A 26,750-nucleotide genomic window follows, 5' to 3' on the forward strand; every position below is an offset into this window, starting at 1 on the left:
GACATCAGAAAATATTAAAAAATTAGAAAATGGTGAGTAGAATGTAAATTGGGGTGTGCAAATTTCAGCCCCCCCCCCCCCCCCCCCCCCCCTTTTTTATTGAGACAACAAATTTATCTTTTCACATAACTTGCACATAACAAAGTTTTTGTGAAAATTAGCTTTTGGACCAACTTTGATTAATTTCGCAAATCACAAGGGTAAAATTAAATATTTTAAAACCACAAGGTTAATATTGAGTATTACCCCAAATCACAGGAATCATTTCTAACTTTTACACAAAAAAGAAAGAAAGAAAAATCAAAACTCAAGTATCATATAAGATAAGATTCTTTATCTCTAGTATGAGATCTTAATCCTCAGCTCTAATCTCAAAAAAAGAAAAAGAAAAAGTAATCAAGTATAGAGATATCCTCCTCAAATTGGCCCGGCCCATTTGCCCATTCTACTGTAAAAAAGAAAGAAAGAAAAATCAAAACTTAAAAAATTTAATATCATATAGAATCTCATACGGATATGAATCTTTATCTCTCACATGAGATCTTAATCCATGTAGCAGTTGAGATCTCATACTAGAGATAAAGAGTCATATGCTTTAATTGTAGTCATCAGGTATAAAGATGTCCTCCTTAGGTTTAGGGCAAATTGGCTTAACCCTAGCTAAATAAGATTGTTGTGTCACGTTATATATGATGATGTTCCACATACACACTGCACGGTACTGAATTAACACAACTCTCATACCTCTCGAACCTGCCTTGCTAACTTAAAAAATTGAATTACTCTCATCGAGTCTCGATCTGCCTATATATTGTAAAGGTGATGACTGAAACGGAAGAAAATGAGACTGGTAGTCAAAGTCAACGGTCAACATAAGCAGGTCAACAAAACTGTAATTGTCAACTGATTAGCTCTAAGTCGGTATAAATAGGATGAGTGTTATCCAAATTAGTTGTTAAGCATTCTTAGCCATTTTAAAATTACTGGAGAAAATATCAATACCTGTAATTCCTTCTTGGCTTTTGCTTCGTCTTCTATTTTCATCTTCTTTTCTTAGCATATATAAAGCTCGTTGAAAGCGCCAAATTCCCTTAACACAAGCAGAAGCTAGCTAGCTAGTAGCATGTTTACTGGTTATAAACATAAACATGCCGCTAGCTAGTAAACTCGATCAGCTGCTTGCAAAAGATCGTGGAAAGCAGAAAGGAGGTGAACAAGGTGAGCAACTTCCAGATGCATGGCCCTTCATGTACTACCCTAGATATACGAGAAAAGACTATCAGGGCCCTCAGTGGAAGCTGGACCGCCTTCTTTCCTATCGATTATGGGTTGGCTACTCACGGTGACTTGCGTACAAGAGAAACTTGGCAATGAGAGACTTTCTCTAGCCTATTCATATATTGCATATATGTCGTCCTGATCTGAATACAGACCATTTGTAGAACTAGGAGGGAGACCATTCGTAAACCTAGGAGTAAGGCCAACGTTAAGAGACAGAAAAATGTCTTGTAGCTTGCTAGCTAGCTAGCTACTTGTAGCTTTGTTTGATATATATCACAAAAAGTCTTATTATCAGATCTTCTAATTCGTCGACGTTCTTTAATTCAATAGAGGACGGAGTTTATAATAATTAAGCGACTACACCTTTGGTCTCCTCTCGATCCATTTCTAATTGGCATCCCCCTCACTATGTAACAAAAACTTTATTGTTTGATTTTTCAGCAAATCATCTATCCGATCCCAAACCATTCTAACTCGATAAATAACTACAGCATTAAGGCCAATGCTTCCAACTCTTGATTGATCATGATTAACCGGTATGGAGACATCTTCAACTGTTGTATAAGTAGTATTACTTTCTCTACTAGTCTATTTTGTTGCTAGCATCTAAGTCTAGCTTCGAGGCCAGTGCCAATTAAATATTGATAGCCATACTTGAAGGGTGCACACCAACTATTACTGTATAAATGTATTTCAACACATGCTCATCTTGGAGATTTATCTTCCTTAAAAAATGATTGCATCTAATCTTTTCCAAGATGGCCAGAAAGCATACATGTGAATCTCTGTTTCTGTCAGATCATCAGAGGGAAAGACTAAGAGCAAATGCACCCATGAACCAAGGACAATTGCTGATTTGCTAACCAAATTGGTACTACCAATCCACTATTCATCTCAAATTGGCAATTGCCTTCAGCTTATACAATGCACCAATGAAAGGCAATTTGCCTGCCAATCCACTATTCACACTTCAAATTTGAATAATTCATTAAACTTATAATTTAATTAACTAAACAATTAACAATTAGATTAATCATACAATGTTAATTTAATAAAAAATTAATGCATAAGTTTTAAAAACAAATAAAATTGTATTTGTTGTATAAATATCGTTCCCTGAAAAAAAAAAGTTATTGTTATGATAAAATGGTAGAGTCGGCCTACCTCTAAAAATGCCTACAAGATGATTTGGTGATGCACAACTGGAACATGGATAGTAACTGAGTATGAACCACCACAATTTATTAATTAGATTTGAATAAATGGTGGTTTGTAATTTTAAATAATGTATTCTATGTTTGTGTGCTTTATTAATATGTTTGGTTTTATTTGTAATTTTAAAGATAAATCTAAAGGTTATAAATTATATTCTGCTCATCATTCACCAAGTAACTGACCATGTCACTGTAACTGGTCACGTAACTGACCATGTCACTGACCAAGTAACTGTAACTGACCATGTAACTGACCAAGTAACTGACCATAAAATTAAAATTACATAAGTGAAATTGTTGGATGATAATTGAAAGAAATGAAGAGAAGATTGATGGAGGAAGAAGATGGAGAGGTAAAATTGTTGAAAATTTTGGTGTGAGAAATTAAGGTGAGGAACTAGGTATTTATAGATTTTTTGAAAAAAAAATTCTGATTATTTTTTTACCCCATTCAGATTATTTTTTAGGGTGGAAAAAATCTTACCGTTGTCAATTAATTGCAGCCATTGGATCACATGATCCAACAGCCACAATTACGTGACCGTTGCACAAAGAACAGTTAAAAAAAAAAAAAAAACAGCCGTTGGCAACAGGCCCATGTGGGTGTGGAGCCCACCACCAACGGTCGAGCAATCCATTTGCTGATCCTTGGTCATCCAATTGCCTGGGCAGGTGGAGCCCCCAAAAAACTGCAAATCAGTCTTGCAATTTATTGCCGCTGCATTCCACTTTTCCTTCTCTCTCCAATTGGTCATCCAATTGGTATGCTGGTGCATTTGCTCTAAGAGCCTAGCCACATCTTTTTCGCGCCTAAAACACCCTACGTACGTACTGTGACGTACACCTGATATCGATCTGCGTACGGATATACCAGCTTGATTATTCTTAGTTTTTAGATGTCTCTCTTTTTAGAATTATTATTCTTAGTGGTCCTAACACTCAAAGTTTGAAAAAGAACAACAGGAAAGGGCAAGAACCTCTAACTAAGCCATTATATAGCAAAGCTTGATTAATTAAGCTTAATTGATTATGAAACTGACTAACTTCCCCATGATCATAGACGCCTCATTTAGCTTCTAAACACCTTACTCATCATGAGGTAGCTATAGATGACTCTTATTACTGCATTATTATTAAACCCTAGATATATAGCTAGCTATTTTCCGCATTTAACAAAATTATATATAGCTCTTACCACTCCAGCTAATTAATGGGAAAGCAACACAAAGATAGATACCCATGAAACCCAGAAATATAAAGTAGTGTTTCCTATTCCTTGAACACTGCATGTTAAAAGGAGGGATATATATTTAAGCACCTCATTTTTCTTGCATATAGCTCGGTTATGTGCAGAGCTAATTAATTAGTAGTAAAAGAGGTCAGTACATAGTTAAGTACTAGTTGTACTTAATATTCAAGCAAGGCCAATGTTAGATACAGAAAAAGGTCTTATAGCTTGCTAGGAAGGGTAAAGCAAACTAAAAAGGAACTTTACGAACTAATCGGGGTGAAGGAGTGATAAATTGGGTTCAATCTAATATAACTAAAAGAAAAAGAATGCACGCTTATGAAAACCTGTAATCCTTTTCTCCAATATCAGATATGTCAGGGTCAAGAAGACCAGTCAAAGAAAAAAAAAAAAAAAAAAAGCTGATCATATATCAGAGTAGTTACCATTGAAGCTAGCAAAGAAGGTACAAACACCACAATACATTTCCCATCAAACCAATTTATCATATCCATGATCAAACCCCATTGAATGATGTGTCCCCCCATCTACAAAGCTCAATCACACCTTCTGAATCAATATATCTATTATATGTCACTATATAAATCGTCATCTGAGCTAAGCCCTTTTGATTGATCAATCCCAAGGAGAGCATTTCACCACTTGTAAAACCCTCATTGCCAATTCCTGAGGTAAAAAACTGAATAAGTAAAAAACCATGCCTTTCTTTTTCCACAAGTTTTTCTTTTATATTTCCCTGCCAGATAAAGCTTGAAACTTTTAAAAGGGCTATCCCACTTGGTCTTCTTCTGCTCTGCAATTTTCTGCTTTATCTGGCAATCTCGAACCTTCCCCTTGCTGGTTTTGCTTCATCGTTTTCGTATAATTCTCCATCAGATTCCTAAATAGCTGATCCGGGACATGTGAGGGGAGTCTGATAACCATGCATGAGGTGGTGGTGGCGTCATGGATCTCTGACCATTCGTTAAAGTAAAGAAGGAAGAGGAAGAGGGAGAGAGAGAGAGAGAGAGGGAGGGAGTTTTGAAATTTAAATGGGCTATCCCTAACTTGCTCTTCTTCTGCTCTGCAAATCTTTTCCTTTATCTGGAAATTTCAAACCTTCCCCTTGCTGGCTTTGTATAAGTCTCCATCAGATTGCTAAACTGCTGATATGGGACATGTAAGGGGAGTCTGATAATAACCATGCATGAGGTGGTGGTGGCGTCATGGATCTCTGACCATTAGTTAAAATAAAGAAGGAAGAGGGAAAGGGAGAGGGAGAGGGAGGGAGTTTTAAAATTTTAATTAAAAGCTGAAAATGACAGACTAAAATAAGTAAAGCTTCGAGTTAAGTATCTGAAGCATTGTTTGATCAAGTCCGGCATTAAATTCAATTTTCAACACAGTTTAGGTTAGCCTTCTAACACATGCATGGATTACTCTGGGATTGACAGGTTGAGAAGGTGTCTGACAATGCAGCACAAGAGCCACACATGGTTTTGGTGTACATAATACATGTTTAAAGACTAGCTTCGAGCATTCATACTAATCAATTTGGTATGCATATCGAACTTGCAACTTTGCAAGATAAAGTACGACCAGATATTTACGAAGAAATCTAGTCATCCGATCTAAAACTAATATGTAGCTCGTTATGTAAAGTTATGTTCTTCTAATGTGAAACACGAGTCTACATTCCCTACATTTACGGTCGGACTTTTGGATCACACATACAAAGTATTTTTTTGACATAAACTTGTTATTACATTGTGGTGATATGTCACTTAATGTTTCCATCACATATGCATGCAGTACAAACACTGATATTGTTTGTGGTAACCCTTATCACAAGCTTGTCTTACAATCTCAAACTCTCAAAATCCAAATTTCACATTTAAATCCCCACATTACAACTATGATCAGAAATAATGTCACGTAGTATTAACATAACTAAAAGCTTGAATTGCAATATGAAACTTGAAGGAGTATCAATTGAGTGTAGATGGTTTTGATTCTTTGTCCTTAGGTGTATAATAGTATAATATGTTTTCTCAAAATACTAATCATAGGAATGAAGTCTTGCAAGATCTCACGGTTTTTTTTTTTACTTGTTTAGTGGCAAATCTTATTACAGTTTTCGTTTTTGATGATTAAATGATTAGAGATGTTAGTGGGCTCCATATCATATTCTACACACCACTCAGTTTAACTGATTATCCAAGGTTATCCCTATGCTCTTAAGCCTCCATGCCCAAGTAATGTAGTATCCAGCCCAATTAGAATAGTCCATCATCACGTGTTATGCAGCTGACTTTCAAGCCTATATAATCATTATGAGAAAGTCTTAGGTAGGGCACCCCCACCACCTCACTTATACGTCCATCCATTCGCGGCTTGACACGTGTGATATTTTTTCTACGTCAGATTGCTGGGAAAAAGGCTCCAAAATTTCAAAGTGAAATTCATTATCCCGCCAAGAGTTTTACCTCGATTAAAATTTATCAATAGTTCAGTATTGCTGCCGTCTCTTTTCTCCCACTCAATTCGTCATCTTCCCTTCTTTTCCATTCCATTTCCAGACTCAATTCATCATCTTCCCTTCTTTTCCATTCCATTTCCAGATTCACCAAAATCAACATTTCTCAACCTGACAGTTCATTCTCAACGGTAAGGTATTCTCTTTTTCTTGTTGAATTTTTGTTCTACTTCTTGTCTTCTTTAGTCTTTTCTATTTTGTGAGTATTACGTGTGAATGGGGTGGAGAGGAGATAGATCGATTTTAGTCTGGATTCTGGAAATTGTGAGGTTTTGGAAGTGGGTCTGTGGGTTTTATTGGAATTGAAATCCTTTTGAGGTTTGAGAGGTGCTTTTTGTTGCGTTTCAATTTGGGCATTTCAATTGCTTTGCCGTGGTGGTGTAAGCTGCGTGGAGAAGAGTTGTGGGCTTGGCTGTGGCCCCCCAGAACAGTGGGTAATTAACTAAATGATTATACTGATAGCCACTTTTTTTGGGGGGGAGGAGGTGAACTTACTACTTACTATTTTCCTTCTCATAATGTTATCAAATAGTCCTGTTACGATCATTCCAGTGGTGAGAAACATCTAATCACTAGTTATTGTAGCTTATTTACTGCATAAAATCAGTACTTCTATGGAATCATTGCTTAGTTGTAGCATTTAGTACTTCTATGGGAGGCTCACATGGAAGGTCACATTTGATTCTTTACTGATGCAATTATGAGCTATTTTTGAATTTTGCTTTGTATACTGCATCTTCGGTTTTATACTGATGTATGATTGTAGTATGATTAAGCAAAAGGGCTATTTGTTTAAGTTCAATCTTAATCTTGGATTCTGTTAGGTAGATTTTCATGATATGTTGAGAAAGTTACATTTTAAGATGGTCAATGAAACTAAATGATCACCCTTTTAATGATAATATCCTTACTCTTGGTGGAAACGAGTGTCATAGAGTGTGCCATCAGACAACAGTTTAGTTCAAGAAAAGTATTTGATTAACAGCCAAGTCCTCAATTAGAAGAGTCACTTCTGTGGAGATAATCAAAGCCATGTTGATTTTAGGATATTCTTGGTTCTGGAAGGCATGAGTGAATGAGAAAAGTTATGTTGTATGGATGTAGACACTTTAAAAGTTTGCACTAGGCTGAGTTCATAATAGCTGAAAAATCTTTGGTATACGATACATGTGTTTCATATGACCTCTATGTTCAAATGCAATTTTGATGCCATAAATGTTCAATGATCCTACTTCTAAGTTATTTGATAGTGCTACAATCGCAAATCTGCTTTTTATGTGTTTCACCGGGTGCTATTGATAGTTAATATTTTACTGTCTAGTAAATGGCCATCTTTGATACAGGTTGATAGTTTTGGGATAGCTAACCATGTCGATGCATGCCGTAAAGTTGGTGTGAAGAGGTTATTCTAGTCAGTTCCATTTTAGTCAATGGGGCAGATTCTCAATCCAGTTTACATATTTCTTAATGGCAAATCTTCAGGCAAAGAATTATATCAAGAAGTTTGGTATAAACTATAAATTACACAATAATAAGGCCTGGTGGGTTGAGAAATGAACCTTCAACAGGAAATCTTGTAATGGAACCAAAGGTAACACTGAATTTGTACCAATTTTTCCGATTTTGCATGTAGTCTTGCTATGTACTTGCTATAAATTAGTAACTTCAATGTACTTTTTCTCTTGGTAGGACACTATCTAGCGGCACCATCTCCAGAGGTCTGGTGGTGGAAGTAGCTATTGATTCATTAGTCACTCCTGAAGCATCTTACAAGGTAGTGGAGATAGTTTCCAATGCTGATGCCCCAAGCGTTAAGCAAGGATGACCTCTAAGTTTGATCCTAGAGAATTATGTTGATAGATTAGTATCCCCATTTTTAGTAGCCTTTTGATGGCATATATGTGTTTGCCGATATTCCTTGTACATCACTATTATACCTCTTTTCAGTAAATTGATAACAATTGGTCTGATGTCTTGCTTTGAAAACCCACTAGTATAAGAATTATATACAATCATGAAATACTTGGCAAAAACTGGAGACATGTATGTTGCAATACCGAAGTCAAAACATCATTTTAATCATAAAGAACAATTGAACAAGAATTCTGATAAGTACAAAATGGAATCGAATTGAAAGCTTAAAAGAACCAAACTAGCAAAGAAGCAATGGTCCCTAAACCAGCCGGACACCCAGAGCCTCCACAAATTAATTCCATAAGAGTCAGCAAAATTCGTTTCATCTTCTCCAAACCATATCTCACAAAGATTAAATTATATGTAGCAAAAATGGGAGAAAAGTTCAATCAAAATTAGTTCCAAACATGTCTTCAATTCTCACAGAATGCTCCTCTTCGTACTGCATCAAGGAAACCTGCACAATCTAACTTAACTAACTTATAATGTAATTGAGTTTTGATGTCATCAACTTAAGGAGATAATATGAAAACACAAACCTAAGTTCACTGAGGTTGTTGTCTGAGTGTAGCATTTATAGTTAGAGTTGCAGTTGGTGCAATATTCAGACCTATAGTTGAGTAAGTTGAATTCTACAAATATGGAACTCAGTTTAGTTTCAATATAGCCAATGAAAATGTATGAATGCACTAAAGTTTCAAATATATATACCTGATTTGAGAAAGGCTTCTGACCATAACTAAAACATAAATTGGGATGCCCAAAAGGCCAACTTAAAATTCCCTAAAAGAGAAAATGACATGTAAGAAGTACTCTCTCTGTAATACATAAAAATGTCATACATGTAAAGTTTCAAAATGCATACCTGATTATGAAATGGGGTGTTAGGTACACCAAAGTGATGACTACATGCAGACACATCATTTGGAGCTTTTGGATCATAAGACTCATCGTTTTCTTTGTTTTCTTGTTCTACATCAGTAAAAATTTCAGCTATATATATAAACTTTAGTTGTGAAGAAAAGATCAATTTAAGTTACACACAACTCAATGGGAATCATTAGATATATATGTACCTTTGTTCTGTTCTTTCGTTGGTTTGTCTCCCTCACATCTTTGATTCTAGCATTTTTCATTCCTTTGGTCTTTGCACTTGGTGGATTCAAAACTGGTGGCTCATTACCAGGATTGCCAGACTCGGACTCAGTAGGGGTCGTCAACGGGCCGGGCCTGGCTTTATTAAAAATCAAAGGATCCAAGCCCGTCCATATAAAGCGGGCCTTGCGGGCTTTTTCGGGCCGGGCCGGGCTTGGCCTTGCGGGCTTTTTTGGGCCGGGCCTTGCGGGCTTTATTTATAAATAAATATTTAAAGACACAAGTTTTTTTTTTTTTTTAATCAAGCTTTGGAAATTCAATGGATAATGATCAAATACAACCAAAGATAACATATCTATATAACTATATTGTACCCAAAAAAATCTATATTTATATATAGATACTAATTTATTGATAAATAAATTTTTAAAGACACTAATTTTTTATAAATCTATATTTATACATCATACACTCCAAAGAGCTACATATAGCAATTCAAAGAAAATGAGAAACCGACCGTTGGATGAGTTTATTACAATAAATTATGAGTGTGGTAAAAAATTTAGCCAATTTCACCATATTTTCGAATCCGATCGGATTGGTCAACCGTAGTCACTTATATGTTTTATTGGTTGACCGATGGCGTGGCAACCGCGAAACGTGCTTATTTTTTCACATCACGTTTGTATATATTCCATTGATGGATGTGCGTGGACATAAGATAAAAAAAAAATTAATTTTAATTACAAACACATTGGACTATACCAATTTTATTCCTAAAGTTATATGACTTATACATTGCATTTAAACTGTTTAGGTTCATTCTAAAGCAACCATGAAGTGGAAAATGAATTCGGAGAAACCAACCGCTCGATGAAGAGATTGTAATGTTTTATGGTGGTTTTAGAAAATCCATCCAATTTGGTTCTCGTTTCGAATTCGATCATCTAGGTCAAACGTAGTTACTCTTATAAACTTATATTTATATATCATACACTCCAAAGAGCAACCCCTATCAATTCAACGAAAATGAAAAAACCGACCGTTGGATGAGTTTATTACAATAAATTATGAGTGTGGTAAAAAATTTAGCCAATTTCACCATATTTTCGAATCCGATCGGATTAGTCAACCGTAGACACTTATATGTTTTATTGGTTGACCGATGCCGTGACAACCTCGAAACGTGCTTATTTTTTCACATCATGTTTGTATATATTCCATCAATGGATGTGCATGGACATAAGATAAAAAAAATTAATTTTAATTACAAACACATTGGTCTATACCAATTTTCCTCCTAAAGTTGTATGACATATTCATTGGTATTTAAATTGTTTAGGTTCATTCTAAAGCAATCATGAAGTGGAAAATGAATTCAGAGAAACCAACCGCTCGATTGAGAGATTGTAATGTTTTATGGTGGTTGTAGAAAATCCAGCCAATTTGGTTATCGTTTCGAATTCGATCAACTAGGTCAAACTTAGTTACTCTTATAAACCTATATTTATATATCATATACTCCAAAGAGCAACCCATATCAATTCAAAGAAAATGGAAAAACCGACCGTTAGATGAGTTTATTACAATAAATTATGAGTGTGGTACAAAATTTAGCCAATTTCACCATATTTACGAATCCGATCGAATTGGTCAACCGATATGTAGAATATATATATATATATATATATATATATGCACATATTCTATATAGAATAATAGAAGTATAAGAACTTCCACACACACACACACACACACACATATATATATAAATATATTTTATATATATATATATATATAAATATATTATATATATATATATATATGTAAACACACACACACACACACATATATATATCTCTATATATATATATATATATATATAAACACACACACACACACACACACACACATATATATATAATTATATATATATAAACACACACACACACATATATAAATATATATACATATATATAAACACACACACACATATAATATATATCTATATATATATATATATTTATTATGCGGTAATGCATATATATCTTTTCTATATATATATAACACACACACACACACACAGATATATATATATATATATATATATATATATATATATATATATATAAACACACACAAATATATATCTATGTGTGTGTGTGTATATATATATATATATTTATAAACACACACACATATCTACACACACACATATATATATATATATATATAATATTTTACGGGCTTTTACGGGCCGGGCCGTGTTTTTGGGGGCTTTTGGCGGGCCGGCCCTAGGCCCACCGAGGTGGGCTTTTGCGGGTTTTTTGACGGGCCGGGCCGGGCCGGGCTAAAAGCCCTCAGGGCCGGCGGGCCTCCATCGGCCCACTTGATCCGCGGGCTTTTTGATGAGGCCTCGGACTCGTCACCATATTTCTTCAAATTTTCCAACACGTACAGGGTGTCCTTGTCTTTTTCAAGGCGCTTCATTGCCTCTGTTAACAGATCCTTGACAATTTTAGTACCTGAACTAGTTAGTGAGGCTATGTCATACACACTATTTCCTTCATGCATCAATTCGCTAAGGTGCAACACTCTAGCAGACTTTGAATTCTCACTTGTTCCTCCACCTGTATCATTGCTCACCACAATCCCTTTCTTTGCTTCTTTAGTCCACCTCTTCAATACATACCGAGTCGGTAAACTAGTGATATTATTAGTATCAAACACCTTCAAAGCATGACGACATAAGATTCCAAGTGACTCAAATGACTTACAAGAACAAGAAATGCTCAAGGATGTAGAGTTATATTCAATCTTGTGCACACTTTGACGACCATCTTCAATTGCTTCATATATATGAACTTTATCTAGGCTGGACACTTTTTTTAGTCTGACTCCCATACAGCCAACAAATTCTGATTCAAAAAGCTGAAACATTTTGTTAGTATAAACCTTGGCTGCACTTCTTAACACTTTACTCCATACTTTTGGACGCGGTGCACCATTTTTGCTACGGTAGTCATCTTCCAACTCTGCTAAACGCATCTCTTCTATCGTTTTCTCATAGTGATGAACAAATTCAATGAGCTCCATTGTGTTTGTAGAGATTTGATGGAACACATTGTTTGTACTTTCACTCCTTTGAGTCGATCTAATCTTTGCTGAAAAAATGTCCCTACTAAATGTTGGGCACCACTTCTCTCTAAGTGAATACAACTTTGCGAGCCAAGTATTATCTCCAACATTATATCTACTAATCAGGTCATCCCATGAAACTTGAAATTCAATTTCAGTAGTGCACCCATGTAAACAATGATTAAACTGTTTCTTGAACTCAGGATTTCCAAGATAACTGCCATTCTTTTGCTGGCATTCTTGGCAATATGCCAAGTGCACAATCGATGACATGCATTTGGAAACACTATTTTAACTGCATTTTCCATTGCTTTATCTTCATCTGTGAAAACAGTTTTTGGTTCTTTATTTCCCATGGACTCCAAAAATGACTCAAACAACCAAACAAATGACTCCGTAGTCTCATCCAATAAAAAAGCACATCCAAACAAAACATTTCTCCAATGATGATTAACTCCAACTATTGGCGCACAAATCAAATTATACTTGTTCGTATGAAATGTTGTATCAAAGCATATAACATCACCAAAGCAATCATAATCCAACTTTGCTCTACTATCCCTCCAAAAGAAATTTGTCATTCGGCTATATTGGTCCAATTGCATTGAATAGAAAAAGTTAGGATCCTCACCTTGTTTGCGCTTAAAGTGATTCAGCAAGCTCTGTGCATCACCCACTTCCAACATTTCATTTTTTTTCCTTTGCAAGTAGTTATAGACGTCTTTCTTAGTAAACCCAACATTTTCTGGACTGGCCACTTCATTTGCTATGTAGAAAAATGATTTCGTTGGTCGTACGCCTGCATCCTTCATAGAAGTAAATATATTTCCACAAGCATCTGTTATTTTTCGCCCTGATCTCAAAAACTACCTTTCTTGGGGCTTTGCAAGCTCATGGTTATGATCTGAATTGATCTGCGATACTGTCCATATTCCATCTTTCACCGCAAATAATATCATAGCCTTACAACCTACTCTTGTTTCTAACTTCCTGTGTTTGTTTGGTTGAAATACATCCTCGTCTCTTGCAAACCCCTCCTTTGAACATAGAAATTCTTGTTGGCGGATGTTATTTGATGTATCTCTTCGAATATGTCCTTTACGAACACTAAAACCCTTCCTCAAAGCATAGGTATTATATAAATTGTAAGCCTCATCATCAGAGTGTACTTGCATTCCCACTTTGAGTTCTTCATCGTCTCCAATAGTTTCCTCCATTCCTTTACAAGCCAATTGAACTCTGTGAAACAACAAATTTACAACGTAAGAAACAATTGTAGCCTCATCTGGTCAAGTAACATATAAAGTTAAAAGCAATTTTTCTTTTTTTAGCTCACTGAACTCAAAAGGCAAGCACTTTTTATTGACAAGCTTAAGCAATGATCACTACGCCTAGAAAGTTGAAGAGAAGACCTCTATATTGCATGAAGATTGGTTTATAAGGAACCCAATTTGGCTTTAGATGAACTGTACAATATCAGTATTGAAGGATTCTGAATGCCCCCACTATCTTTAGTTGATACTTTATACTAAATGCTACAACTAAGCAATGATTCCATAGAAGTACTGATTTATATGCAGTAATTAAGCTACAATAACTAGTGAATAGATGTTTCTCACCACTGGAATCACTACAAGAGAAACTAGCAAAAGCGAGGAATTTGATTGTGACAACCCAAAAATCGTCGCATAAACTTGGCAAATACGAGGAAATTTTAGTTGTCGCACATGATCGTTGTCGCACATGATCCCATCGGCGACAACCAATTTGTCGCATAAAGTAGGAATTTGCAAGAAATTGACAGTTGTCGCCCATATGACATTATGCGACACCCAATTCCTCGCAAAATGTTAATTAGGCGACAATTTCTACCAATTGTCGGTTAATGTTTCTGTGACAACTTTAACTTCCTCGCAAAAGATTAATTAGGCAACGACTTCTGTGAATTGTCGCTTAATGTTTATGTGATAACTAGATTTCTGTCACTGAATACTGATTTAGTGACCACTTCTGTGAGTTGTCGGTTAATGATTATGTGACAACCTTACCTTCCTCACTGAAAATCAATTTGGTGACAAATTTATTTGGTTGTCGCTTAATATTTATGTGACAATTTGAATTTCCTCTCTGAAATCAATTTGGCGACAACTTTAATGGGTTATCGCTTAATGTTTATGAGACAATTTGAATTTCCTCACTGAAAATAAATTAGACGACAACTTCTACTAGTTGTCGATTAATGTATATGTGACAACTTTAATTTTCTCACAAAAGGCCTATAAGGTGACGACTTTTACAGGTTATCGCTTGATGATTACGTGACAACCTGAACTTCCTCACTGAAAATCAATTAGGCGACAACTTTTACGAGTTGTCGGTTAATGTTAATGTGACAACTTTAATTTTCTCACAAAAGACCAATTAGGCGACGAGCTCAACAAGTTGTCGCTTAATGTTTATGTGACAGCTTAAAATTCATCGCTAAAAACCAATTAGGTGACAACTTCTATTAGTGGTCGGTTAATGTTTATGTGACAACTTTAATTTTCTTGCAAACGACCAATTAAGTGAGGACTTGTGCAGGTTGTTGCTTAATGTTTGTATGATAACTTGAACTTCCTTGCTGAAAACCAATTAGACGACTACATGTACGAGTTGTCGGTTAATGTTTATGTGACAACCTTAATTTTCTCACAAAAAAATAATTAGGCAATGACTTTGTTTATACCTACACTAGCAAGCTAGTTCTCTACATCACCAAGCATAAGTAACACCCACTTTGGGACATCCACGAGACATGGTGAGGCCCAACCGCTACTTGCATCTTGTAGCCCTATGTTCAAGCTACGCTACGGTATCCGGAAGTCGCAAATCCGTCGCCGGGAAGCCACCTTTCCGGCCTTGCCAACATGCCCTCACAAATAGGCTTTCTAGACTAGAAATGGTGGTTGCTTGTCCCACATCGAAAACAATGTAAAGGAGATGGCTTCCTTCACCTATAAAAGGAACTCTCCTCCCACTTAAACACCATTCATTCCATTACAATCCAATCCCACCACACACTTTGTAATCATGTGAGGCCGCAAGGCTCAACACACACTAGTTAAGCTTTCAAGTGGACGTAGTCTCCCACTAAGGCGGGAGGTGAACCACTATACTTCGCTTGTGTCATTCTCTCTCTCTCTCTCACTAAAGCTAACTAGAGTTCCCGCTCAATCTCTAACGTTAACATTGGTGCCGTCTGTGGGAAGCCAACACAATGGCTTCGCCACCTACCACGAACTTTGACCTGAAAATGTCGAGTCGACGCTCATTCAACATCAAATTGGGGCCGGTCAACGCCCGGCGGGGCCGGTCAACGCCAGTCAACACTGGTCAACACGTGGTCAACGCCCATGGAGTGGTCAAAACTTGCAGCAACTGATCATAGGGGCTGGGCAAGGCTTGGTCAACGCTGGGCGTTCTCGGTCAACGCCCAACTCAAGCGGCTAACACTCTGCCGAACTCCCCCGCTCCGCCATACCCGCTGAGCATGCTCCACTGGGTGCAAAGTTGGTCACCGCTGCGCGCATACTCGCTGACCACACACTCCGCTGACTAAGAGCCACCGCTGGCTATCAACGTCAAGAAGCACCGCCAGCGGTTTTAGTTAGGTATCCTGAAGATGCAGTGCACCAATCAGCGGTCACTTACCGCCACTGCATCATAGCTGCAAACTACCCGCTGAATGAGATCTCCTCTCCGCTCCGCTGGGAGACCACCGCCCAACCTCCTTCGCCTACGAACACCCTCGCTGGCCAAGTGCTCCGCTTTACTCGGCGTCTCCGCCGCACTTAGATCATCCGCCGAGCTCCAGACCCGCCTCAGCGTCTCCGGCGGTAGATCACCGCCGACCTTCCATCAAGCGGCTTCCGAGCTCCAATCATGGCGGCCAACCATCGAAATGGGTCTCCGCTGAGCTCCAAACCTCCGCTGAACTCCAAACCTCCGCTGAGTTCCAAACACCACAGGAGGCCACCGCCGGACTTCTTCCTCCGCCGAACTTCTCCCTCAGCCAGCACAGCTCCACAGCAGCTAGGCACCGCTGCCAGCTCAACTGCTCCGCCAGAGCACCATCAGCGGCAAAACCTCCGCCGAGCATCTTCACGGCTGAGCATCTCCGCCCAAGATTGGCAGCGCGTCGGCACCGCCAAGCTCCATCGTCGGCGTCGAAATCTGGACAGGCGGAGCTCCAAAACCCAGTGACCAGCGGAGCTTTAGTCCTCCCAAACCTGCGATCTCTGGCAGAGTTTCACGTTTCCGAGCGTCCACTTTCAATCTTCCCGATTTGAGCACCCGGTCTCTTCACTGGGTTCATATGCAGCAAGGCCACCCATCGAGATAAGTCTTCTTGTCTCTTTCTCTGGTCATGCACGTGTAGTGCAGTTGGTAAACAGAAGCATGATTAATAATTCAATGTCACCCATAAAGTATGCTTCTCTGCACACCTGCAACACACGTGCATGTATCGACCACATGCTTTTCATGTTAATTATATATTAGTAATCACGCTGCATGTGTCACCATACATATGTCAATATATGAAAGACTTGGATCACCTACTTTCTACGCATTTGACAGGGCATCATTTGTGACCACATTCTTCTAGTAAGAATTAGTCAAAACTGTCATGAATACTTGGGTCATATGCTTAAATGGTTTGTTTAAAATACTTGTCAGTATTTAACATTCATAAATGATCAATGTCATTCTACTACATGGTTTTATCATTTGCTTCATTGGTGCACCCGTCAATACTAGGCACGCAATTATATTTGTGGCCTTTTTGTTGTTAGCGTGGCGAATGTTCAAATCAGGCCCATTGCATCTCACACGTATGCTCCTGCGACCATATCTCATTGTCCAATACATATTTGCACATTTGACATGTTAAACTCCATCAAAAATTTCATGTCATTTTGCCGTCAGCTGCTACTTCACATATACACTTTGTTTAATATCTTATCAAAGTACATATACAAAATACTAGTGTTGATTTTACATATCCACATACTAATCATCTATTTTGATTCAAGGAAATTCAACTTTTTCTATTGAGCATTCAACCGCAACTACGAGTTGACGGACATTATCGGAGTACTTTATCCGCCACAATGCAATGGAGCGTCACGCTCGGCCAACTCCGCTAGCCTCCAAACCGGCACAAGATAAGTGCCTTCCTCTTATCTTTTCCGCTCTTGCAAATTAGAGCCTTTGCCATGACTTTACATGTCTCCATGACCCTTAAGCATGCCTACAACATGTTATAAGCAACTTTCCTACAAGTACATGCTACACACATACATGCTTCAAATTCACTTTCATGTGACATTCATCTAGAACCTTGTGACACTTATAGCTCAATTAAACATGCTCGGATAAATGCTTGCGAAATGGTTACGACTCGCTTGGGTATCCAAGCATGGCCGCGACTCGCTTGGGCAACGCCCCGCACGCTCATACAGCGCCTACACCCAACTAGCACGAGCACCTAACTCGCTACACTTATCCAACATGCTTTAGTTACGCTCTTGGTTCACAATGCTTCTTACATGTGGTCTAGCCTCCGGGCACCACACTTTTTCATGTTTTCTTACATATGATCTAGCCTCCGGGCTCCACGAGTCTATGGTTTACGCTAGCCTCCAGGCTCCACGAGTCCATGCGGCAGGGCGACGCCCCATTATCTCATGCACTTACTAATTTTTTGTCTTTTGTGGTACAGGATAGCGAGTCCCTTCTTGCTTGCGGAGCTCGGGGACTTGTAGGGGCCGTGCGCCTCTCGGATTACTTATGCTTGATGACTTCATGATTTGAACTCCCCAACCAAGAAGCTACTCTTACTCGGGGACTTCGGGGACTTGTTTATACCTACACTAGCAAGCTAGTTCTCTACATCACCAAGCATAAGTAACACCCAATTTGGGACATCCACGAGACATGGTGAGGCCCAACCGCTACTTGCATCTTGTAGCCCTATGTTCAAGCTACGCTACGGTATCCGGAAGTCGCAAATCCGTCGCCGGGAAGCCACCATTCCGGCCTTGCCAACATGCCCTCACAAATAGGCTTTCTAGACTAGAAATGGTGGTTGCTTGTCCCACATCGAAAACAATGTAAAGGAGATGGCTTCCTTCACCTATAAAAGGAACTCTCCTCCCACTTAAACACCATTCATTCCATTACAATCCAATCCCACCACACACTTTGTAATCATGTTAGGCTGCAAGGCTCAACACACACTAGTTAAGCTTTCAAGTGGACGTAGTCTCCCGCTAAGGCGGGAGGTGAACCACTATACTTCGCTTGTGTCATTCTCTCTCTCTCTCTCTCTCTCTCTCTCTCTCACTAAAGCTAACTAGAGTTCCCGCTCAATCTCTAACGTTAACAGACTTTTACTGGGATAACATTGCATAGTAGAACGTTTCTGTTCAACATGTTTCACGAATTTCTCCACCGGAATCAATAACTTCAAATCAAACTTAAACGATACATACCAATAAAGTAAGGGAGGGATAACCTATTCTTTAGCTGTTTGGGTCTCCAGCTAAAGAGACTCAAAAGAGGGTCTACATTGAAGGATGCTAATAAGACTGAGCAAGGAGACTTTCAAAGTTGTGAATATGTCGTAGACCCCCTGAGCAAGGAGCCAGGCATCACATCAGTCGCCAGGCATGCCCATCACATCAAGACTGTGCAATCCCCTTTTCACAAGCATGTCGTAGACCCTGTCAATTTTACTAGGTTCAATCTTGAACAGGTGATGGGCATCTGATCTTTTGGTGACATTGCCGCTGAAGATTTCAATTGAGATGACTTCTTCCATCTTAAGGTAAAAGGGTGGGGGTAACCCCATTTCGCTGCAGAGACGTTTCTCCTGCCATAGGACAAAAGTAGATTGTTTCAGTGAAGTCTTGGTACAACAACAATAGACACTTGAGTTAATATTAGGTACATGAAAAAGCATGATCAATCTTCTCCAATCCTACAACAGAATTTTTGATAGTATGATGAGTTAAAAGAAATAACCTATTAACATGAAGGACCATCGGCAAACCTTAAATAACAAAGAAAACAACCAGAATTGTGTCATTGTGACAAAAACTAAGAAGTTGGTAATGTATACTTACAGCTTCAGACAGTAAATCTGATCCATAAACACCCAATATATCCATTTCACTGGCAGAGCTTAAATTTGGATTTCCCTAACAACTTGGGCCAACCTCGCCACTTTCCCTTGCTCTGCGAGCATTTTCTTCAGCTTCTCTTTTCCTTTTCTGTTCAAGGTATCTATCTGCCTCGGACGATGTACGGCAACCAGCATTTCGGGCTTCCTGTATGAATATATTATATGAATTAGGAGAGAATCAATAAAGCATACTCATGTCTGTGTGGGTTCTTATGTCTGAGATTGTATGATGACTGCTTATAAAAGAAAGAGCACAATGCACTAAGGATGACTGGAAACCAATTATAGGACAAATTATTGATCTTATGCATTCTAATTTTAACACTAGACATACATGTTGGAGTTTGGACGGTAAGCCGTAATTAAATTACTTTGGTTAGGAGTGATTTGACATTTGAACCAACCAAAATCAGCTGTAGCATACAAAGTTCAGCCAGATCACGCAACATGCTTGCGTACAATATATTCCCATTAGTAACTGAAAGTGGATTCCAAGAGAATTTTGTTCTCAAGTAAGGTAAATTGAATCAAATACATATAGAAGTCCAAAGTCAGCCAAGAGTCATACCTTAAGTTCTTGGATCCTTTTCAGAGTTCGATGCTCTCCAATAACAGTTTGAAGTAATTATGTATGCTCTTCCTTGGAGTGGAAGCACATGAAGACATCATAACGTCGACATATCGCCTTTTCTTCCGGAGATAAGTCCTTTTCAAAAGGATTTGGATATAATAAATTTCTTTCTAGTATGAAATCCTTTCTACACTTCCTCTCATCAAGTCTGCCAACAAGTTTATTTTAAAGAGCAATAAAGGTAGTATAGGAACTTTATATATGCTCAAAAAGGTACTCAATAGGTTTAACTGTTTAAGGCAACAAGTGTCCATAGCTTGGAGTTTTTCAAGTTATTGTGTTTTTTTTTAAGAGAAGATTTTTCCATGTCATAACTATAATATGTGAAGAAAAAACTTCTATGTATATCCAAAGCGTCAAAATAATTTTCTTAACCGCAGAGAGAGAGAGAGAGAGAGAGAGAGATGTAAATGGAAAGGAAAAATATATCTCAGACAAACCCTCCTCATTGCACCAGTAACTTAAAACCTTATTTAGCTACACCATTCACTTGTCACCATGCATGCTAAGCTAACACTTGGCTACATCACAATTTAGAAGGTCTAGATGGATTTAACATACTATTTAACTTATAGTGACCAAGTACCTCTTTGAATAGATTCGCAGCACTCTTAACTTCAGCTCACGTTCATCCTCAGTGTCATTATCCTTAAATTCCATATCAGCCAATAACTGTTCAGAATCGTTATCATATTCAGGATCAAACTCAAGGTTATGAGGACTGGGGAGGATATCCCTACAGCATTAATTTCCGAATACAAATCCTATCCACCACTGCCTGAATTTGGAAGTGATGCATGTGCAATTCAAAAACTGATCAATTGATCAGTCTGCTCCCCTCTTAAGACCAGAAGTATAGACCATTTTTTGTACTACTGCAAGTCAGTCCTGATATCTAAAAAGATCATAAATCCAATTCCTGTTCATTCCTCGGAATTACTAAAAGGAATGAACTCAAAAAGAAGTTTCTTTACACATGCTTTGACTTATGATCAACAAACATAAGTTTAATACCAAGTATATTTATGTTTACAAATGAATTCAAGCATGCTAATAAGACTGAGCAAGGAGACTTTCAAATTTGTGAATATGTGATTCCCAGTTCTAGTATGTCAATTAGCAAAACATGTAACCAGGACTGAAATAGAGCTTAAGCCTAGAAGGAGTAGAAATTTACTAATAAAGCTGTGAATGCCCATTCACTAAACATGCGACTTCTTTTCCTTTGGCAGCTAATCAACGAAGGATGCCACAAACAGACTTCTTCCAGCAGTGGAACAAAAGCTTTATCTATTTTCCCTAATCCCCTGAAATTAATGAATGATGCCACAATCACTTATTTTTGCACTGAATTGATGCTGAGTGTCTGTAAATCAAGATGAAGGATAAAACAACATCGAAAGCAAATGAACAGCTCATCAAGCAGTCATACAAAAACATAATAAAGGGTCTGGTATCCTTGGAAGACTCAAATAAGTTGCATGATTAGAACAAATTTCAGTGCATATATTCTATAATTATAGAGCAAGTGAACCTTCAATCAGCAAGTACAAGTCCGCGAAAGAAGAGTGTTACAAAACTTAACAAACCAGATAGTGTTTGGTTGACTTATAAGACTGAGACAAACAGCAGAATAACATAGTGCTTTATGTAAAGAAAAGGCAATCGGACATTGAGTTGCAATCTAAAGTAGAATCATTCTACTGTATTAAGAAATCAGTTTGCAATCGAATAAGAGACAAAAGGCACAAGCATAAAAGTGAGATAGACAAACAAGATGAAGAAGAGAGTAAAGTAAAGAAGAAAAATACCTATTGTTATCGACTTGTCACTGTTAAATTGATTAACGATAGTCAAGGTGAATTCGGCATATCTACTCCACCCTGATGATAACTTTGAAGCATCGGCAACATTCAAGTACATGGATTCTGTAAATGAATTCAAGTACATGGACTCGGGTACATGGACTCAGTATATGAATTCAAGTTGTAGGCTTCACCTACACGTCAATATGCCCATTCCACTAATAAAATAGAAGTGGAAGAAACAGCAAAGAGTGAGGCATCAGTCCTGCAAATGAACTTTGCTGTATCAGTCATACCTAGGCAATAACAATCGAATCTAATTAGTTTTGTTCTTCTTCTTCCAAACAAGCATATACCCTCCAACAGAACCATCATCCAAAACAGAATCGCAACCAAATTGATAAAGAGAGATTCCAATAATTGATCAAAGTTCCATAATTTCAATGAAATTTAATAAAAAAAACCCATGAAATATAAACAACAAAGAACGAACCTTTCAAAGAGAAGAGTGGGCATTTGAGATTGGGGTTGGGGTTCCAAATCTCATTGAGAAGGGTGGGCATATGGTAAATTAGCAGACGAGCTTTCGTAGTCCATCAATTGACAGAAAAATTTCTCCGGATGCTCCGATGATGAAGGGGGCCATGAGAGAGGGGGTGGCGGGCGGTGAGTGTGCGGGACGGGATGGATTAGGTCCTCCATAAAACCTATTTCACAAAGGAAAAGATATGTTGGCCCGACTGAGAATTCCCCACCTTCACGGAAATAGAGTAAAGAAATAAATATAAATAACAGAAACAACAAGAACAAAAAGCAATAAACATTGAGTTTAGAATTTGACTGTTTGTTTCTTCTCACGGCAGTCCCATATTTCAATCAATCTCTTCGATTTGTAAAAAATTCAGTGAGGAGCAGTGAAAACTTCTTAATAATTTGACGCAACAAGAATGGATAGGGCGTGGATTCAGTGGGGTTCAGATCCAAATTATCGGTTTACTAATGCGTATAAACAAGGGGTTAACTCTTTTCTTGAGGTTGGGAAGCATCATGTGAATGCGAATAATCAGATCTCATGTCCGTGCATGAAGTGCAATAACACAAATTCACACCCTTTAACCGTGGTCAAGATCCATTTATTGAAAAATGGCATGGTAACAACATATAACCCATGGATATATCACGGAGAACATAATGAAGTGCGGAGTCAAACTATTCCGAATAGCCCAGTTGATGCATCTGAACACAATACAAGTATTTTTGATATGATGAACGATCTTTTTCCAATGGGTAATGCACATGTAACGGGAGATAGAGATGATATAGGGGAGGATGAAGACGACGATATAGATGATACATCAGGAAATCAGGATACCCAAGGGGCTTACGATACTATCGGTGTTCATAATGAAGATAAGGATAACTACGATAAGTTATTGCAAGAAGCTGAACGAGAACTCTACCCTGGTTGCCCAGAATATTCAGTTTTAACATTTGTTGTGGAGTTGATTCACTGCAAAGTTGACAATCTCTGGACCAACAAGTCTGTTGATACCTTGTTGCAAATGATGAAGAAGATGTGTCCGAAGCCAAATAATATTCCGGAATCATATTATGCTTGCAAGAAGATCTTAAAAGTATTGGCTTGGGGTATGAAACTATTCATGTTTGTAAATATGATTGTGCCTTGTTCTACAAAGAGAATGAAGGGAAAGACAAATGTCAGGTGTGCAATGAGCCACGATATAAGAATAGTGATCGTGAACAGAAAAAAAAGGTTCCTCAGAAAGTGTTGCGATATTTTCCATTGAAACCAAGGTTACAAAGATTATTCAGATCTAGACACACATCGAATGACATGAGATGGCATAAAGATAAACGAGTTGATGTGGAGGGTGAGATGAGGCATCCAGCAGACTCTGTAGCTTGGAAAGAGTTTGATAAAGATGTACCCTGATTTTGCGAAAGATCCACGAAATGTCAGATTAGGCCTTGCAACTGACGGCTTCAATCCTTTTGGGAACATGAGTACTGCTTATAGTATGTGGTGGTGGTTCCGTATAACTTGCCCCCATGGAAATGCATGAAAAAACCATTCTCCATGTTGACATTATTGATTTCAGGACCTCAATCACCGGGAAAAGATATTGATATATTTTTGCGTCCGTTAATTGATGGGCTTAAGGAGCTATGAGAGAAGGGTGTTGAGACTTATGATAAGATGACTAAATCTTATTTTACCATGCGTGCAGCTGTGTTATGGACCATCAATGATTTTCCAGCTTATGCAAATTTGTCTGGTTGGAGCACCAAAGGTTTTTTGGCATGTCCGGTTTGTAATAGAGATACATCATACAAGAAGTTGACAAGTAAGATTGGATACACTAGACACCGGCGTTTTTTACCTATGGATAGATACCAACAAAAATACTTTTGACGGAAAAGTAGAGAAGAGACCTCCCCCTAGAGAATTTTCTGGTGATGACATACTTCGTCAGTGTGACTACATTATTCCGCGAAAATCAGGTAAACATCCAAAAAATAATAAGGATAGGAAGAGGAAGAGAACTGATGATGAGCTAAATTGGACTAAGCGAAGTATTTTTTTTGAGCTGGAGTATTGGTCTAAATTGAAAATCAGACATAATTTAGATGTCATGCACATTGAGAAAAATATATGTGATAGCGTGGTTGGAACATTATTGCATATGGAAGGGAAATCAAAAGACACATACAAGGCAAGGCTAGATTTGCAAAAAATGAATATTAAGAAAGATATGTGGGTGCAGCAAGACGGAAATAAGGTCGATTTTCCTCATGCAGAATATGTATTCACACCGTCTCAACGTACATTTATATGTGAATTCCTCAAGTCAGTTAGATTTCCAGATGGTTATGCGGCAAATATATCACGCAATGTGAATTTAGATGACCGGAAGATATCGGGTTTAAAGAGTCACGATTGTCATGTGCTATTGCAACGAGTTCTTCCTGTTGGAATACGAAAACATTTGAAGAAAAAGATTTATGCTCCACTTGTAGAACTATCATATTTCTTCCAGCAGATATGCGCAAAGACACTCAAAATTGCAGATCTGGATAGGTGGGAGGTGGAGATTGTACTGATATTATGCAAACTAGAAAAAATTTTCCCTCCAGCATTCTTTGACATTATGGTTCATTTAGCCGTGCACTTGCCACGCGAGGCTAAACTTGCTGGCCCAGTGGGATACCGTTGGATGTATCCAATTGAGAGGTAACGCACTTTCTTCCTTGAACTTTTATTTATATATATATTCCTAGTTTACTTGCATTCGTAAACTAGAATTTTTTATATATATTCCTAATTTATATATTTATTTATATATATATTCCTTGCACTTTTTTTTATATATATATTTATTTTTTTCCTAGTTTAATATGATTCGTAGACTAACACATATTTTTTTCCTAGTTTAATTGGATTTGTAGACTAACATATTTTTTCCCTAGTTTAATTGGATTTGTAGACTAACATATTTTTTCCCTAGTTTAATTGGATTCGTACACTAACATATTTTTTTCCTAGTTAACTTGGATTCGTAGACTAACATATTTTGTTCCCAGTTTGCATTCGTAAACTAGCTTCTTTTTTTTTTTTTGGAACTAATTTATAGTATATTTATGTGTCTATATGTGTGTGTAATATATATATATATATATATATATATATAACTTTCCTAGTTTGCATTCATAAACTAAGATTTTTTTTAATTATTCGCAGGTTGCTGGGAACATATAAAAAATATGTGCGGAACAAAGCACGACCAGAAGGCTCTATTGCTGAGGCTCATATTTCGTATGAATCATTAACATTTTGTTCAATGTATCTTGAAGATGTCGAGACAGCCTTCAATCGCCCTGAACGAAACCAGTCAGGGAGTGAACCCAACGCAAAAATTTCTGTTTTCGCTCAACGAGTACGTCCAACTGGAAAAGGGGTAATGGTTGAGTTATCACAGGAAGAATTGAAACAAGCAAATTGGTTTATCTTGAATAATTGCGATGAGATTGAAGAGTTTAGAAGGTATGTGATTGATAATCTACTTTATTTATTTAGAATATCTTGAAATAAAGAAAATACTAACAGTCAATTGTGTTTTGTAGTGAGCACGTGGAACTCCTGAAAAAAATAGTACTGAAAACATAGATCAGAGACATATGGAAGAGTTTCAACAATGGTTTCTAAGTCGTGTTAAGACATTATATGATGAAGGATTGATTTCTGAAGAGATTTATTCATTAGCACATGGTGCAGACCTGCGCAGTGTCCAGTATATAGGGTGCATGGCAAATGATATTCGGTGGTCCGTCAAACGGATTGAGCAATACCAGACCACACAGGATAGTGACATTATGACGATTGGGTCCCATAATGGTGAACCTTGCACCTTTTATGGGAGTCTGGTTAGTGTGGTTCAATTTCATTTTCGAAAAAAGTACAGTACAATTCTTTTTAAATGTCATTTTCGAGAACATATTTCCTCTAACTCAACACAATACAATCCTTCCCACGAGCAACTTCAATTCCCAAGAAATATTTCAAATTACCCAAATCTTTCATCTCAAATTCTAAAGATAACTGACCTTGTAACCTTTGAATCTCCTCAAAGTCATCACCTGTCACAACCATGTCATCAACAT

At 37.6% G+C, this 26,750-nt stretch overlaps 1 protein-coding gene and 2 long non-coding RNA genes across 5 annotated transcripts; all 3 read right to left on the bottom strand.

Moving 5' to 3' along the window:
* Window positions 1–2,170: 2,170 nt before the first annotated feature.
* LOC112170621 (protein FAR1-RELATED SEQUENCE 9-like) lies at window positions 2,171–12,364 on the bottom strand. The gene is made up of 2 exons (XM_024307966.1): window positions 11,727–12,364; window positions 2,171–2,249 (listed from the first exon to the last, which is right to left on the bottom strand). Exons 1-2 carry the CDS (start codon window positions 12,362–12,364, stop codon window positions 2,171–2,173), a joined length of 717 nt encoding a protein of 238 aa, XP_024163734.1.
* A 6,797-nt stretch (window positions 12,365–19,161) lies between these two features.
* Window positions 19,162–20,869, bottom strand: LOC112182416. Of its 2 annotated transcripts, none has more exons than XR_002929435.2 (4): window positions 20,852–20,869; window positions 20,203–20,340; window positions 19,576–19,779; window positions 19,162–19,322 (listed from the first exon to the last, which is right to left on the bottom strand). It is a non-coding gene; the product is annotated as an uncharacterized LOC112182416 (long non-coding RNA). The 2 variants fall into 2 exon arrangements; XR_002929434.2 differs by having other exon boundaries at window positions 20,203–20,413; window positions 20,852–20,866.
* A 549-nt stretch (window positions 20,870–21,418) lies between these two features.
* LOC112182176 lies at window positions 21,419–22,747 on the bottom strand. 2 transcript variants are annotated; one of them, XR_002929311.2, is made up of 3 exons: window positions 22,564–22,747; window positions 22,077–22,335; window positions 21,419–21,572 (listed from the first exon to the last, which is right to left on the bottom strand). It is a non-coding gene; the product is annotated as an uncharacterized LOC112182176 (long non-coding RNA). The 2 variants fall into 2 exon arrangements; XR_002929312.2 differs by having other exon boundaries at window positions 21,477–21,631.
* Window positions 22,748–26,750: the final 4,003 nt, after the last annotated feature.

This window comes from Rosa chinensis, chromosome 1, assembly GCF_002994745.2.
Source record: "Rosa chinensis cultivar Old Blush chromosome 1, RchiOBHm-V2, whole genome shotgun sequence".
NCBI classification, from domain to species: Eukaryota; Viridiplantae; Streptophyta; class Magnoliopsida; order Rosales; family Rosaceae; genus Rosa; species Rosa chinensis.

Bases quoted from the DNA above. Each gene is read 5' to 3' on its own strand.
- LOC112170621 (XM_024307966.1), bottom strand. From the start codon at position 12,364: ATGGAGCTCATTGAATTTGTTCATCACTATGAGAAAACGATAGAAGAG. The intron at 2,250-11,726 runs GTACGTGTTGGA...TCAAATTTGAAG, and splicing joins GAAAAAGACAAGGACACCCT to TGTGAATAGTGGATTGGCAG.